A 15,811-nucleotide genomic window follows, 5' to 3' on the forward strand; every position below is an offset into this window, starting at 1 on the left:
AATGTAAGTTTTCAGGTTTTGCTTGTATGTTTTGGGAGTATAACACAAGGCTAAAGAACCCTAGAAGTTTAAACCGAGCTAAGTTCAAACTAATCAACAAATTATACCATGAATTAAGATTTACCTTGCATTTTAAACTGCTCGACATAATTTAATAACTGATGACACATAATGCAAACATATAATTTTTCAACCAAAGTCCATAAATAAGCCTTGGTTCATAACTACATGGTATAACAATTAAAGTAATCTCAAGGATACTGTCATGAAAAAAAAAAACTCTTTTTTTCTTTTTTTTTTCAAAAAAAAAAATCTCCAATTAGTAAACGGATCATGTTGCATCTGTTTCATACCATACATATCATTTTAACTTTTAGCAATGTGGAGTGTACTTGTTTGGTATGGAAAAGAATATTAGTGTTGAAAACATGGATTCCCAACTACAGAACCAAGAACAAAACTGTAGGCCAAATGAAGAGGAATAAACAGACATCAATGTCCATTTCCTTCCTCCACATTAAGGTTGTTGCCTTATAATTGAAAGGAATCTGGGCCTGTGAACATCTTTCAAACTCTTCCCTTTAGGTGCAGTGATCTTAGTCACAGTAGAGCTTGATCACAGAATCGGCGCCTGCTGTAAATAGCCATGGCTGCCTGGGGTGGAACGTGCAGTCGAGAACGCCTGAAAGTAGCAATTATAATGTGTCAGCAAAAGGCGTTTATGTTAGGCAATGTGCTTCACTGCTTTGACCCCGCCAAAAGTTTAGGATGAAAAAATACCTCTTCCATTTTCAATGGCGTGACCCCGGAGAATCTCCAGAGGGACTATTAGGGGATTTTGGTTCAGATCTGAATAAACCATGCCATGGAAGACATATGCAGTGCAGTCATCAGAACATGAAGCGAACAAAGGATAAGAACGATGGAAGGCAACTTTGTTAATGTCCTTTGGATGACACCTAAGATTTGAAAAAGGAAAATCGCATGAAGACAAGTCTAATACTATAATATAAACAAGAGCTAATTGTCATTTTGGTCCAATGACTATAGGGGTCCTCTTAATTTCAGTCTACGACTTTCAAAAGTGTTAATTGCATACCCTGACTATTCAATTTTTGTCAATTTCGGTCACTCCGGCCAAATTCGCCGGAATTTCCTAAACCCTAAAATAATGAGGGGTATTTTAGTAAGTTCACATGTCTATTATTCTTCTCCGGCGAGCTACCAGGTTGAGAGCAACCGGAATGTTCAGATTTATGGCTTCTCAAATTAGCAACAAAGAAGACAATAATAAAGCTCTCATTCTTCACCATCACCACTGCAACTCAATACCGGCGTGGCTTCCTCGTCAAGAGAGGTTTTGAAGGGAATGCCCAGATGCCCGGAGGAGCAGGATGATGCCCAGATTCCAGCGTGGCCTCCTCGTCAGCGTGAACCAGTAGTAGCAGAAGGGGAGGAAAGCTAAGGCGGCGGTGAAGGCCGTTCGCAGGAGCATGTCGAAGTCGCCAGCGGAGCCGGAGATGAGCTACGCAATGTGCAGCGCCGGCGATAGCGCGGAAACAGGGATGGGCTTGAGCTTATCAACGCTAAGTGGAGCAAAGGAGGAAATGGACCTCGCATTCATCGGCATTATTGTCGTCGTGATCTTAGCAATGGACCTCGCACTTTGTCAAAAATGTCGCCGAAGCATGTCGTCGTCTCGCCAATGTGATTGCCACCGCCGCAGTAGAATGAAATTTGGTCGAAGAAGAAGAACAGACATGTGAAATTTCTAAAATACCCCTCATTATTTTAGGGTTTAGGATTTTCCAGCGAATTTGGCCAGTAATTTGGTCAGAGTGACCAAATTTGACAAAAATTGAATAGTCAGGGTATGCAATTAACACTTTTGAAAGTTGTGGACTGCAATTAAGACGACCCCTATAGTTAGTGGACCAAAATGGCAATTTGCTCTATAAACAATGGCAAATATAACCGGATGAAAAGCTTTAGTCACGAAACTTCACAAATGCCAAAACCAATAAAGATTTCGGTCAAAATCCTTCAATTTGGAGCGGATGATTAAACATGCATAAGCACAAAGTTTCAAGCTTTTAACTTTATTTATCTCACATAAGGATCTTTTGACCATGTCCAAAGTTTTTTTTCCTTTACTTACTTGAGAACTCTGTAAGGCTGAGATGAAAGGTCCATGTCAAACCAACACAGTTTCCCGTCTCTACTTCCAACAATGACGTGATCACCTGCATATGAAGGTATGGATGCAATGAACGACACAAAACCCCCATGAAAAGAATACACTCATGCAGAAAGATAGATAAAAGGAGGCACAGTTGCAAGGAAATTACTCAAATTAGTTTCATATGAAAACACGGAGAAGGCTTAGAAACATACCACTTGAGTGAATGGAAATAGAGGATACTTCACGTAATTTGGTTTCAAGTTTCTTGATAGCTTTTGGGTTCAGCAGATCATAGACACGAACAACTTTCTTGGTTGATATAAAGAAGAGAGAGCGAGTAGGATGGAAAGCAGTTGATACCGGAATTCCATGCAGCTTGAATGGAAGCCGTTGAGTATTCTGCTTTGAGAGTTGATGAATAAATATTGCTCTTGCATCCCGTATGAATGGGTTAAGAAATAACATCAAGCAATTAAGAACAAAATAAATGTCAAAGCTATACAAAACATGATTCGGGTAGCCAAAATAACCAGAATATCAGGCAGATGATGAAAATGGGTTTCATGAATGTCCCATGGAAGCAAATTCCTAGAATGGTAATCGCATATAACTGAAATGAACATATTCCACTGCAAAAGACAATTCAATAATAAGCTTGGATTGGACATTTCAATTTACTAAAAAGGATATCAGATGGCGACACTACTGAGAAATAGTCTCCTTTACGATGCCACTCTACAGAAGCAACTGTCTGCAAAACTCAATGAACGTACAAAAGTCAGACTCGTATAAAGGCTTCAATTTATCACCACTCCAGTGTCTGATGAAGACTCAATATAATAGAAAATGAAACCAAGTTTAAGTACCTTAGAGTGCTTTAACCTGATTCCTCCAAACTTATCATCCTGAGACCAGCTCACAAGGGAACCGCTGTCTGAGACACCAAGAAAAAAATCAGGACAGCTAAAATATTAACCTTTGCACAATATGCTAAAGGCATTAACATCAGACTGACCAGAGTCATCTGTCACAGGTGGTGTCTGAACACGCAATAGTTCTTCAACCCTCTTTTGTCCTTCTTCATTCCCAAGGCCAACATTCAAAAGACACACATCTGGTCCGCTACATAATTAGTTAACATAAGACATTTTCTAGTCATAACCTCATCAATTAATGAATATATCCAGTAATTCATTATGCTTACACAGAGACTGCCAAGACAGGAAGCTCAGGCACTGGATTCCACGACACATGCTGAACTGCTTCCCCCAGCTCCCAAATCCTTAAACATCTTCCAGTCTCAACCTCCCATATGCGCACAGTTCCATCATTTGAACCTTAAGAAATAGTAGTTGATGATATCATGATTCTATATGAGTTTATAACTTAAGGACAATGAAAAATCTCATTAGAAGCCAAACCAGAAGCAATCCACTGCCCACTAGGTTCTGTACAAATTGAAACAACTGGACCGCTGTGACCTTTATATTCAAGATAACAAGTTGTTGGGTAAGGTCTGAGGTCTCTGCGGCTTGGCAACTTCGGTTTCAAGGACTCAGGATCAATATTTAGCTGTAGAAGAATTAAAGATGTAGGGTTACTTAATGATTAAAAGATTCAAGTTGCTATAAAGTATCCAGATACTTCCGTCTGTGGAAAACTCTTGAACTAAAACAAGCACACTTGGTACCAGTTTTATTTACATACACGCTTTTTATGAGCTCTGGGGCATAAATAAAGATCCAGGCATCGATCAAATGTTTCTTTGACAGATTTGTCATATGCTGGAACGCTTCTCAAGGATTCAAACCTAAACATAATCAAAACATAGTTGGATTAAAATATTGAACTGAAAGTAGCGAAGTGAAAAAAGTTATTCTTGACCAATTAAAAAGGCAGTAATGTACTGTTTCGGAATAAACTTTGGCCGATCTTCCTCAAACATAAGCTCATAAGATTTGATCTCGTCTTCTGTTGGGATATACTCCAAAGAGGGGTTATATGATTCCTCATGACCTGAAACAACACTTAGGTAAGACAGCTAACGCTCTCCCTTACTCCCTTTGAAAAGGTGAAATGCCAAGGATATTTATTTAGGCAGAGCTGTAAACCTGGCAGCTTAGGCTTTGGAGCAGGAATATAAGATAACCCTTGTCTTTCCATAGCAGTCGAATCATCTCCCCACAAAAGATAGAAATTTGGTTCTTCTTTTGGCTTCTCATCAAATTTTATTAGCCCCTTTCTTATTGCACGTACATACTTAACAACCTGGATCCAGATGAAAAATTAATTATAGAACTAATCACAGTGAAATTTGGCAGCAATAAATATGTTAAAGGCACAAATTAAAATAACAGTATATGCAATCTAACCTTTTTGCTCTCCCACTTTGAAGGAATAAAACGTCTCTTTGGTTCTGGAGCACTGGAAAGCGGATGCTTTGCATCATCCCAGGCAAACCAGTCCACATATGGCTGCAAAATAAAGGAGATAGAATGACTCTATCATCACTGCTTTAAATGAAAATGAAGTTTTAGCTACAAGCTACACAGAAAAGGTTTATAACTAGGTGACAGGGTACAAACTGCGTAAGGATCAAAATCAGCATGAGGTGCTTTCCCTTTCAGCATTCTGCGAATCGTTTTGATCTCCTCTTTGGTCAGCTCCACTTCTTCATCATTATACTCGTCATAAATCTTACGCCTAAATTTCATGAATGTTGGATGTTTCATACTTAGTTTGAAATTGGATGTAAACCAATACATGCATCATGTATGTGTCTGTATACACACATAAATATCAACTCACCAATTTTTGGAGTTATCAGCACTGGCAAGAAATGAATCTAATTTATCTTGTTTCTCTTTTTTCTTGATCTTCTTCCCGGCAAGATCATATCCTATATGTTCCTCATCTTTGTACCATACCAATGGAACATTCCCCACAGTATTACGAGGAGCAACCTGATTGGCAAAACATATCCAATAAATGGATGAAACGTGAAACATTAGCAAAGCCAAAAAGGTAAATGGCGTGAGTAAGGACCTGTGATAATAACTAGGTAACAAATTCCAACCAGATAAATATTTTTAGCTAGTAGCAGTGCTTCATATTTTTAATATAACATACAATCAAGCTTTGATGCATAAGCTTGTACCTAAAGACAATGTCATCACCACTTCAAATAAAAACAAGTTTTAATTGTTTGGATTCCTTACCAGCAAAAGTAACTGGTTAAAACCATATAGCAAGTTCTTACCCCATTCATCACCAACTTTTAGAAACACCTTGAGACAGTTAAGCATTTCTCGAAAGTTAGAAATATGAAACATACCTCATCTTCAGATGAGTCACTCTCCTCAACTTCTGGACGGGAGTCATCACTTCCACTATCATCATCTACATCACTATGACCCAAGTCATCTCTATTACTGTTACTTGGGCCAGCACCATCTAAATCATCTGCATTAGTGGCATCATCACCATCACTTGAGACAAAAACATCCTGCAACAACCACAAGAAGAACTCAAATAAATAATTAATAGTAAAAGATTCTAAGAGAAAGCACAGAACTGCTCTTAGTTTAATAATTTATTAAAAATTAAATTAAATGAAAAGCTGCAAACTTTTATGCCTCATGGGTACATTAAGACCAGTGACTAACAAGAATCACAGTAATTAGACACCCCAAATGTTTTTGCTCTTATACTCATAGCCTGATCAATGCTGCAAAACACATATGAAATTACTATATACCTCACTACCAGAGAGTTCACTTTCTTCATCTGACCCTGACTCTCTCAACGAGCCATTGTCTTCAGAAAATTCCTATAACCACATTAGAAAAATGAAATTAAAAACTTAATAATACATAGCATAGGAGATTCACAACCAAGAATGCTAAAAATACAAACAAGTCATCCCTGTCACGCTTGCAACACTAAGCAGCACAAAAACATTAACCCAACAATCAGCATACACATTATTATCGATTTTTCGACCTGTCTGTCAACCCAATGATCTCGAAAATACAAAGAGTAAACCCACAAAATACACTAGTGGGTACGAATTGAGCTATTCTGCATCCTTTCAGCTAAAATATTTAAAATAAAAAGCAAAAATAAACCTCATCGTCGTCGTCGGAAACAACCGGGGATTCATCAGAGTAGTCTTCTTCAGACTGTTTAGCTACCGCATCTATTTTCGCTTGCTCTTCTTCCTCTACCTCTTTCTTTGGTTCCTTAGAGCGCTCGGTCCCTTTTTTCACCTTCATACCTCCTCTACCTGCAACTCAGTAGATGGCCGTTCCGGAGGGAAGAAGAGAAGACAGCCGACAGGTATATAGCTAGGGTTTTAACAAGGTTTTAGTTATTTTCTTATTCGGAATATTAAAGGAAAAAAGTTCACTAAAATGAACTACAGAGATAAAAGGGAAAAATGTATCATATTGGCCCCTAAGTTAAACTGATGGTGTAATTGAATCCTTTAATTTAAAAAATATATATTTAAATCCCTTAAGCCTGTTAAAATATTTAATTGGGTTAAAAATAATCTAATTAGCAAGTTAGTGCAACACGGAGCTGACAAGTGTTTCTGTTTCAAATTTGTATTTTTTAATGATTTTTTTACTTTTTGTTTTATTAAAAGTTTTCTTTTTTATTTAGAAGTTTTTAAATTTTTATTTTTATTATTAAACAGCTCTTTCCTTAGACAGTCATGGCTGTCTAAAAACGATTGTCATGATCGTCTTAAAAGAAATGCTTTTTTTATACAGCCATGAGGTCCAGATCTGGAAGATAGCGAGAGCCGCAGTCTGGAAGACGACAATGGCTCTCAAACAGTGGTAGCCGCTTTAGGCGTTGTATCATCCCAACAACCAGGCACACCTTACTTTCACCCGATTCAACAATGTCTGGATGATCAGCAAGGCCAATCTGGTCACCTATCGCGGGCCTACCATGGTAGCCAATCTAGGGTTCTTAATTCATGAATTTTGCTTCGAGATTGAGAGGAAAGATTAAAGTTTGGGAGAGGAAAGAGACCAATAGACCGATCAAGAAGCTTAAAGATGAAATTACTAAATTATCCTTAAACTTAACACCAGTTTGACAGCTTAACTAACAGATGACAATTTTAAATGATAACACACTAAAGTTTGGGACCACTTTATGACACCAAAGTCGTTTATGACAAAATTGAGAAAACCCACTATAGTTGATGACAATTTTGGGTATTAATAACTCATTGTTAATATTATTATTATACATTTGGTCCCATGACTATTGAAACATTTTCACATTTGGTCACTGACTATTGAGTTGTTCACATTGATCCAACAATCTTTAAAACTTTGTCACAATAATATGTCGCCCTAATTTCCAGTCACCAGTAACCAAATTTGATTTTATATGTTATAGAGCAAGTGTACATAATAGTCAAGTGACTTATCTTGAAGGACAAAGTTGCTATTTTATATATCATTTTTCAACTAAAAAAGAAAAAGTAGTCACCAATAACTGAAATTAAATTAGAGGACCAAATGTAAAAAGATTTTAAAAGTATGGACCAAATGTGAAAAAATTAATAATCATGGACCAAATGTAAAAATGATTCAATAGTCGTGGACTCGTGGGATAAAACATGACAAAATTAATAGCATCCTTACTAGTGAAGTCCTGTGTGGTTTTTGAGGAGTTTTTGTAAGTGTAATGAGGAAAGAGAATACGAGAGGAGAGAGAAAAAAATAAAACAAATCCGATTTAAAAAAAAATAAAAATTCAGCGCCTAAAACGCGCCTGCTGGGCTCATGTGTGATAGGGACGAACTGCACTGGTGGCTGGAGTTGGGGGACAGTGGGTCCCACTTTTCTGAAAAAAAAGCTCATCTTGCAAGAAGTTATTTTCTCCTCTTTTCCCGCTATGTTCCCGCTAAGGCTCTATTTGGCAGAGCTTATTTAAGAACTTATAGCTTATTTTAAGCTACTAATAAACTATAAGCTCTGTTTGATAATGTTCTCAAAATAAGCTAGTAGCTTAAAATAAGAGCTTATTTTGAAACGCTACTTGGGGTAGCTTTTTAAAATAAGCTAGTAGCTTTTTAACTTTTTTCCATATTTATCCTTATTATTTTAAATAAATGACATCCTCTACCCCTCTCAATTAAAACCCTTTTGACATTTTCTTTTCATTATGTTTGGTTGTAATTTCAGTTTGATATTTATGTTTGAACATTGATTTTTGTATGAACTAATCTTATGAATTATAAATATTTTTTTTTTACTTTATATATTTTCAAATATATGTTCTTACTTTATATTTTATTTAAATATATTGATTTCATTATTTTATATTTTAATATATAAACAAAACTATTTAAATTTAAAATTATTTAAATTGTATGAAGATGTCCTTTGTAGTCTTTTTGCATTTATCAGCTTATCAAAAAGCTAATTTTACCAAACACTTTTAAGCATAACAGCTATTCATATTTCAGCTTCAAGCTTATAACTTTTCAGTTTTCAGCTACTTTTCAACTTTCAGCTACCTTTTCAGTTAGGTTTGCCAAACATAGCCTTACTATGGATGCTCTAACAGCCGATAACTAAATGTGAAAATGATTCGATAATCATGAGACCAAAAGTGAATAAAATTTTTACCGGGGTTAAGACTAAGATAGCATTGAAGGGTAAAAATGTAATTTAGTCTGAGAGCAGGTCTCGCAGTAAGACGGGCATCTTTTCGTCTAAACACACGACACAGTCGCGACTTCACTACCACTATCCAAATGGCCGCGGAAGCATCGTCCTCGGTGCCGGCACTCGCGACGTCCCCGTTGACGGAGGAGGAGCTGACGCTGACGGTGAAGTGGAGCGGCAAAGAGTACACCGTCAGAGTCTGCGGCAGCGACACCGTCGGCGAGCTGAAGCGACGCATATGTGAAGTCACAAACGTGCTTCCAAAGCGCCAGAAGCTTCTCTATCCCAAAGTCGGCTCAAAACTCGCCGATGATTGCCTCCTCCTCTCTCAGATTCCCATCAAAACCTCCCTCAAAATGACTATGATCGGGTATCCCCTTCTCTCTCTCCGATTAATAATATATTTTGTTTGATGGTGGAGAGAAACCTTCGTGCATTGTTGTTCATGTTGAATTATTATGTAGACCTAAACCTAAAATCAATTATTTGCTGAATCGTGGTTGTAAACCGCTAATCGCTGCAATTGAAGTGTAGTAGTTCATTTTCTTGTTTAGAATTGTTGTATTACAATTGATTGTTCACTCCCATAGTAGCATGATGAAACCTAAAATTGATACCATTGCAATAGTATTGTTGCTTACTAGCAATGACTTAGCCTTTTTTAGGTATATTATGTAGCACCTAATCCTTCCAGGAATTATGTTTCATATTCCCATGAACTTTGTTAGTGATACAAACAATTTTATGGCATGAGTTAGTACCAAGGCACATATAGTCGGATCGGTAGGCGCATTTGCAATTAGATTTTATATCCATACCTAGTCTTCAGTTCTCCATTCCTGCAATTTGATTTTTTTGCTCATTGTCAATGGCCTTCTATGAAATACATGTAGGGATTAGTTTACTTCTGGCACCTTATTGTATAAATTTGCCTTAATGACTAACTAATGTTTTGTTGGATTTGCAGTACTGTTGAAGATGAAATATTTGTGGATCAGGTGGATTCTCCAGAAATCGTTGATGATTTTGAAATTGGGCAGGAGGAAGCTGTTGATATTAAAGATAAAGAAGTAAACAAACAGAAACTGAGGAGGCGTATTGAACAATACAAGGTCAGTGACCTCCCCCCGCCATCAATGTGATGGTTGTTTTCTGGTAATGTTACACCATGTGGTGTGTTTAAGCTCTTTACAAGTAATATCCGGTTGTGTCTTTGCATTTTGTATTCATATACATCCAAATATGCCTCATATTAAGAAATAATTTTAGATTACCCTCCGTAATCCATGTCGGGAAGGGAAAAAGCTGCTTGTTCTGGATATCGACTATACTCTATTTGATCACCGGTCAACAGCAGAGAACCCACTTGAACTCATGAGACCTTGTAAGTTACTTTTGTGCTTATAGATGCTTTTCTTGAGGCCTGTCTTTGTTGTGGTAATTATTAAATTATCATGTGCAGATCTTCATGAATTTCTCTCAGCCGTTTATGCAGAGTATGATATCATAATATGGTCTGCAACCAGGTCAGAATTTCCTTTCTTGGTCATTGCAATTATGATGATACACTTAAACACTGAATGTTTTCTGTAAAAATTTAAAAATGTGCCTTGCTTCTGAAAATGATGGATTGGACTATCATTTTGAGGAGATCGAGATCTTCATGTTCTTTATCGTATTGAATTCAGGCTGGTGTTTCACATAAAATGGGACACTGTAAACTTTGATTTCAAAAATTGAGCTAGACTGTCCTGGTTTCAAAGAGCTAGATCATAGCACGTCATATTGTCATCATTTTTCTATGGCCCTTTCAATCAAAGGACTTCTGTGCTTTGCTCAGTTGCTCTTTTCTCATTTCAAGAAAAAAAAAGAAAAAAAAGAAAAAAAAGAAAAAGGTCTCCCAATGGAAATGTTTGGTGTTGCATTTCAGCCCTTTGTGCAACTGATCATGTCTCTTTTCTGTCTGCAGCATGAAGTGGGTTGAGTTGAAGATGGGACAACTTGGTGTTCTAAGCAATCCCAACTACAAAATTACCGCAATGCTTGATCATTTAGCAATGATAACAGTCCAATCAGATTCTCATGGAATCATTGACTGCAAGCCGTTGGGCCTAATTTGGGCTAAGTTTCCAGAGGTTCAATTTCTACTTCATTTCTCTTTATTTTGTTCTTAGTCAATATGGACTATGGAGTGTAAGCTTTCAAAAAACAACTTGAATGCTATGTTTGCTTTTCAGTTGAAAGTTGAAAACTGTCCATTTTCATGAAATATTTTGCGAACTAAAGGTCTTATGAAATTGCCATTGGGGTGGGTAGTGTACTATGCAACAACATAACATTCCTTTTTCTTTAGCACCAATTTCCTTTAGGTACATATGCAGGAGAGTCTTCTCAATTTGACATTATTTATTGATTGCTTGACGAGTGTCTAAAGGACCCATTTTTTACCTGTTGCAGTTTTACAGTCCAAAAAACACTATAATGTTTGATGACCTGAGGAGGAACTTTGTGATGAATCCACAAAATGGTCTGACCATAAAGCCATTCAGGAAGGCACATGCAAATCGGGGCACTGATCGGGAACTCATGAAGCTTACCCAATATTTGCTTGCCATTGCTGATCTTGATGACATAAGTGTCCTCAATCACAAGGATTGGGAATCATACAACGAGGACAACGTTAAGAGACGTCGACACACATGACACTCTGAGCAACCAGACATGTCTGCAGGAAGGTTGAACTAATGTAGCCCTTCAACATTATGTCTCAACTGCACAGATATTTTAGTATTTTACTAGATTGGGTATCCTTTGGTGAATGTGCATGTCTTGTCTTTTCCTTTTTTCCCTCTCTTCATCTCTATTTTCCAACATCTCCATAAATTTATGGGAGTAAACTTGAGCCAAATAGAATGATGCACTGCACAAGCTTTGTTCTTTTTACACATTGAAGATATATGAAGGGCTTACTTGAGTTACCATATGTAAATGATGTTTTGGCAATCTCTCTCTATGCTACCAAGGCCTACTTTGCATTGTGAACTTTGATCTAAAATGACAATCAAATTATATACCTTTAGTTAACATGTTAACATATTATGTACATTCAGTTAATCATACATAATTTGTTAACTACAATCTACAGGTACATAATCTAAAATGAGTACCATGTGCATGAAAGACCTGGACCACAACATTCTTAATTTATGTACTTTAATATATATTGAGTTAATATGGGTAAAGCCAACTAGTTATAGAACTGCAAACTAATAACAACAGAAAGGTGAAAAGAGCAACCACAACACCACCAGATTCCAGAGTAATGAAACCAAACAGTTTCATTATAAATACCTGCCTATTAAAGGAAAAGATAAAGAAGAAATGCAGGAATTCAACAGCTGAGTTCAGAAAATGGAAATTCCCCAAAATAAATTACTTGGTCATACAAGGAGTGAAGAATCATGCTTGAAGCAATCACCTCAGGTGAGTCGACTGCCAGGATGCCACTCCATGGCACAAACCACCAGGTGCATACAAAAGTTTGCTATCCTCGAGAAAGAAAAGTGAAAGACAATACAACCATTACAACAGAAATTAAGAGTCGAGCTAGAGAACAAGAGCTCAGCTCAATAGCATGTGCTGAAATGGGGTAAAATGATCCGAGGAACGCTCGAGAAGAGCTATAAAGGTCATAGCTATATTTGTGGTGGTCAGTTCACTCAGTTGTGCATTTGCCCAGACGGAGGAGGGGGTTCATGGCCGGATCCAGCCTCTTTATTTTTCAAAAGAGAGGTTTTTAAATTGTTGATCAAGATCTCTACTTGTGGTGCGGCGATGACCATGGGATTGTTGCTTCTGTTGCTGTTGCGGTTGTGGTTGTTGCTGTTGTTGATACAAAGCTTGTAGTCTTTCTCTTTCTTTCTCTAAAAGTTCATGTTCCACTGCACCCCAAAAAAAAACCAGTGACATTTAATTCATTGAGAGATCATAAAACTAAGCTTTCTGCTGCACTGTTGGAGTTTCTTAGTACTGGTACTATGCAGGACTAATATGAATCTCGGAAAGTAGACATCTAACAAAAGCCTTTCTATTTCCTTCAGATACTTTATAATCAGATACTTTATAAATGATTGACAAAGCAATCTGAAGCCAAATATCCTTTCTATTGCAAGAGCACATAACAATTGAAGTGTGTAAGAGCACTTATTCCTGAAAACAAGCAGCTGATTCAAACATTTAACAAATTATCACCTCACAAGTATGATTTGAACCACCAAAAAAAAAAGGATCTAGCAACTACTCTTTTCAAATAGCCAAAAACAGAACTAATATATGGCACCAATAGAGCAGTCAATAGAAATAGACCAAGAAATAAGTGGAGATTACTCATTAGAGCTCCAAAATGACTATCCCAATTATGCAGAACCAGAAGCACCACTTTACACCTAGTAATTAAATATAACTAATGAAGTAACTTACCATACTTTAAAAGCTTTTCTTGAGTTAAACTTTCTAAACGCTGCTTTAGCGCTTTATTCTCCATGTTCATGATAAGATTTTGCTGGTTAAGGAATTCAAGCTCAGCGGAAACTTCAGAGCCTTCAGCCTGTAATCAGAGATAAGAGTGATATAAAAAATTATAATAATATACAACGTCAAAGTCGAATATCTTCTTTAGCTGATGTAGGTAAGTGCCTGTAGAGCTTGAACATTCCTTTCCAGCTCAGCTATGTATTGAAGCTTCCGGACTCTTGAACGCTGAGCAAATTGCCTGCATAACATAGAAATTCTTGTGATAATTTAGTTTAGAATAAGAAATTTCTACTAACTCATTCTAATCCAAAATCTTTACTTGATCTAAAACAAGCACTGATATGAGCTACATTAAGCATAGGACAAAAACAAAGTAGTGATGATGGTCAAATGGGCTGTATATCTACTGCACTCAGATGCCATCTACTATAACTTGACAAGGGGATGAGGATTTTGCTATTGGCTAAGATTATAAGACATACTGCCTTGAGTACTTTTTGTCGGTTCCAGAAGAAGAATTCTTGACAAGTGAATCCCTCTTCTCTGCAGAGCTGTTTGGATCAGGTGGGCCAGATTCGAGTAGATCCTGCTTGTCAATTGCTGGAGATTGAGCCCTGTCTCCTTGTGGGGGACATGGTGATCCTGAGCTTTGAACAATAAGATTTTCTTTTGGAGAAGGGATGCCGTGTGGATGCATAATTTTATTTGGAGATGCATCTCTTGTCCTGTTCTTGTGTCTATTTGAAGAGTTATGATCCCCATAGAAAGCAGTGTGGTGAGCATCTCCGTGGTAATCAAATTCTTGGGATCCCCACGAACGGATAGGCATCATGTTTCTAAAGTTGTTATGATCTTGAACTATGAAATCTAAGTTTGCAACATTAGGAGCATCGTAATATGTAAAGGAGTCACTTGATGAGCGCCGATGACCTCTACGTACAGGGGTGTCTGGCTCATTAAGAAGATCATCAAGCCAAGATGGCTGCTCCTCTATCAGAAAGCTTTCAGAGGAGGTACGCTGATGGTGTGAATTACCTTCCCTCGGTTTTGGAATGCCTTTGTGACCGAAAGAAGGGGTATACTCAATATATGATGGAGATAAGCTAGGAAATGGACTTTTAGGAGGCAGTAAAGAACTCTTCCCATTGAACATCACATTCCTGATGCTAGATTGTCCCTCAAAGTTTGCCATGGTCAATACAAACAATTCCTGTCACAAAATGAATAAAGAGCAAAATCTCAACAAAAGCAGAGATCAGAAATAAAGAAGATAGCTCAGACCAGCAAAAAAGAAAATAGGACATCATTACTACTCACAAGAATCACATGAACTGCACTTTGCAATTAAAGACAGGAACAAGCTTGAAAAATAAATAAAAATCAAAAAGCCAATAGAGGGATATTCATTCAAAAGAATTACCATGCCAGAACTTCATTTACTTTGTCAATCACAGTCAAATAGATATGAGTTAACCAACAATACGAGATAAAGCAGAGGCCTTTAAATATCTCAGTTGCTTCTCTCAAACTCCTTTTTTTTTAATGTTAACAAATAAAATTGCTAATTATTCACATGATTATCTGAACATATAAAAGAGCAGAGCTCGACTGAAAATTTCATTTCAAGAAATCTCTACTGCATAATCAAACAGTAAGTACCAAAAAAAAAAAACGAAATCCGACTTCATACATCCATTTTTTTTTTAAAGCTGAAAAGATTCGATGTTTATGCAAATCTTTTTACATTCGTTGAAGTCCATTTTCATTGAACCAAACAAATAACTTCAAATAAAGCACCGGAAACAGAGAATTGCAGGAATACCTAGCTGAACTGGAAGAGATATTTGACTTCGATCGAATGCCAAACGTTCTCCGATCGCGATACAATGTGAATCCGAAAGAAAAAGAATAAAATAATGTAACAAAAATCAGAATCTCACAGTTGATTGGATTTTTATTCCGTTTCTTCTCCTCAACTGGCTTGTATTCGTCGTCTTCTTCTACAGATTCTCTCTCTCATATATATACATATACATATATAGTACCTGTCGACCACTACTGCTACTACTTCTCGTTGACGTAAAGGAACCAAAATTCGATATGACTTTGCTAATTTTTGTTTTTAGCGATCTGACCCCTCCGATTTCTTCATGTCTGTAAAAGACCCTAACAACATTTTTCTTTTTCAATTGTTGACTTTTTTTTTTTTCTAAACAACCAATTTGGTTCTTGGAAAAAAATTTGAGAAAATTTAAATTTAAATTTCATGAAAAATAAATTGCTTGAAATATTATTTTGAGAAATTTAAATATCAGTCTAGTATATTCCAAAAAAAAATGTCAGACAAGTTGATGCGCGTCTCACACACCAGTAATACTCAATGAATGTGTCAGAATGGGCG

General features: G+C 36.8%; 2 protein-coding genes and 1 pseudogene across 2 annotated transcripts; 1 reads left to right on the plus strand and 2 right to left on the minus strand.

Moving 5' to 3' along the window:
• Positions 1 to 266: 266 nt before the first annotated feature.
• Positions 267 to 6,541, minus strand: LOC116032909 (ribosome biogenesis protein BOP1 homolog). Its single transcript, XM_031275647.1, has 18 exons — positions 6,310 to 6,541; positions 5,940 to 6,011; positions 5,517 to 5,687; positions 4,991 to 5,145; positions 4,768 to 4,885; positions 4,555 to 4,656; positions 4,294 to 4,450; positions 4,090 to 4,198; positions 3,890 to 3,992; positions 3,604 to 3,754; positions 3,387 to 3,519; positions 3,198 to 3,304; positions 3,049 to 3,116; positions 2,873 to 2,933; positions 2,395 to 2,622; positions 2,159 to 2,243; positions 781 to 959; positions 267 to 682 (listed from the first exon to the last, which is right to left on the minus strand). The coding sequence occupies exons 1-18, from the start codon at positions 6,454 to 6,456 to the stop codon at positions 597 to 599; spliced, it is 2,232 nt and encodes a 743-aa protein (XP_031131507.1). The 5' UTR covers positions 6,457 to 6,541; the 3' UTR covers positions 267 to 596.
• Positions 6,542 to 8,929: 2,388 nt separating this feature from the next.
• On the plus strand, positions 8,930 to 11,882 carry LOC116031592 (ubiquitin-like domain-containing CTD phosphatase). Its single transcript, XM_031273828.1, has 6 exons — positions 8,930 to 9,247; positions 9,845 to 9,989; positions 10,147 to 10,261; positions 10,340 to 10,403; positions 10,847 to 11,012; positions 11,335 to 11,882. The coding sequence occupies exons 1-6, from the start codon at positions 8,967 to 8,969 to the stop codon at positions 11,578 to 11,580; spliced, it is 1,017 nt and encodes a 338-aa protein (XP_031129688.1). The 5' UTR covers positions 8,930 to 8,966; the 3' UTR covers positions 11,581 to 11,882.
• A 366-nt stretch (positions 11,883 to 12,248) lies between these two features.
• On the minus strand, positions 12,249 to 15,458 carry LOC116033026 (annotated as a pseudogene).
• Positions 15,459 to 15,811: the final 353 nt, after the last annotated feature.

Source organism: Ipomoea triloba, chromosome 10 (genome assembly GCF_003576645.1).
Source record: "Ipomoea triloba cultivar NCNSP0323 chromosome 10, ASM357664v1".
NCBI classification, from domain to species: Eukaryota; Viridiplantae; Streptophyta; class Magnoliopsida; order Solanales; family Convolvulaceae; genus Ipomoea; species Ipomoea triloba.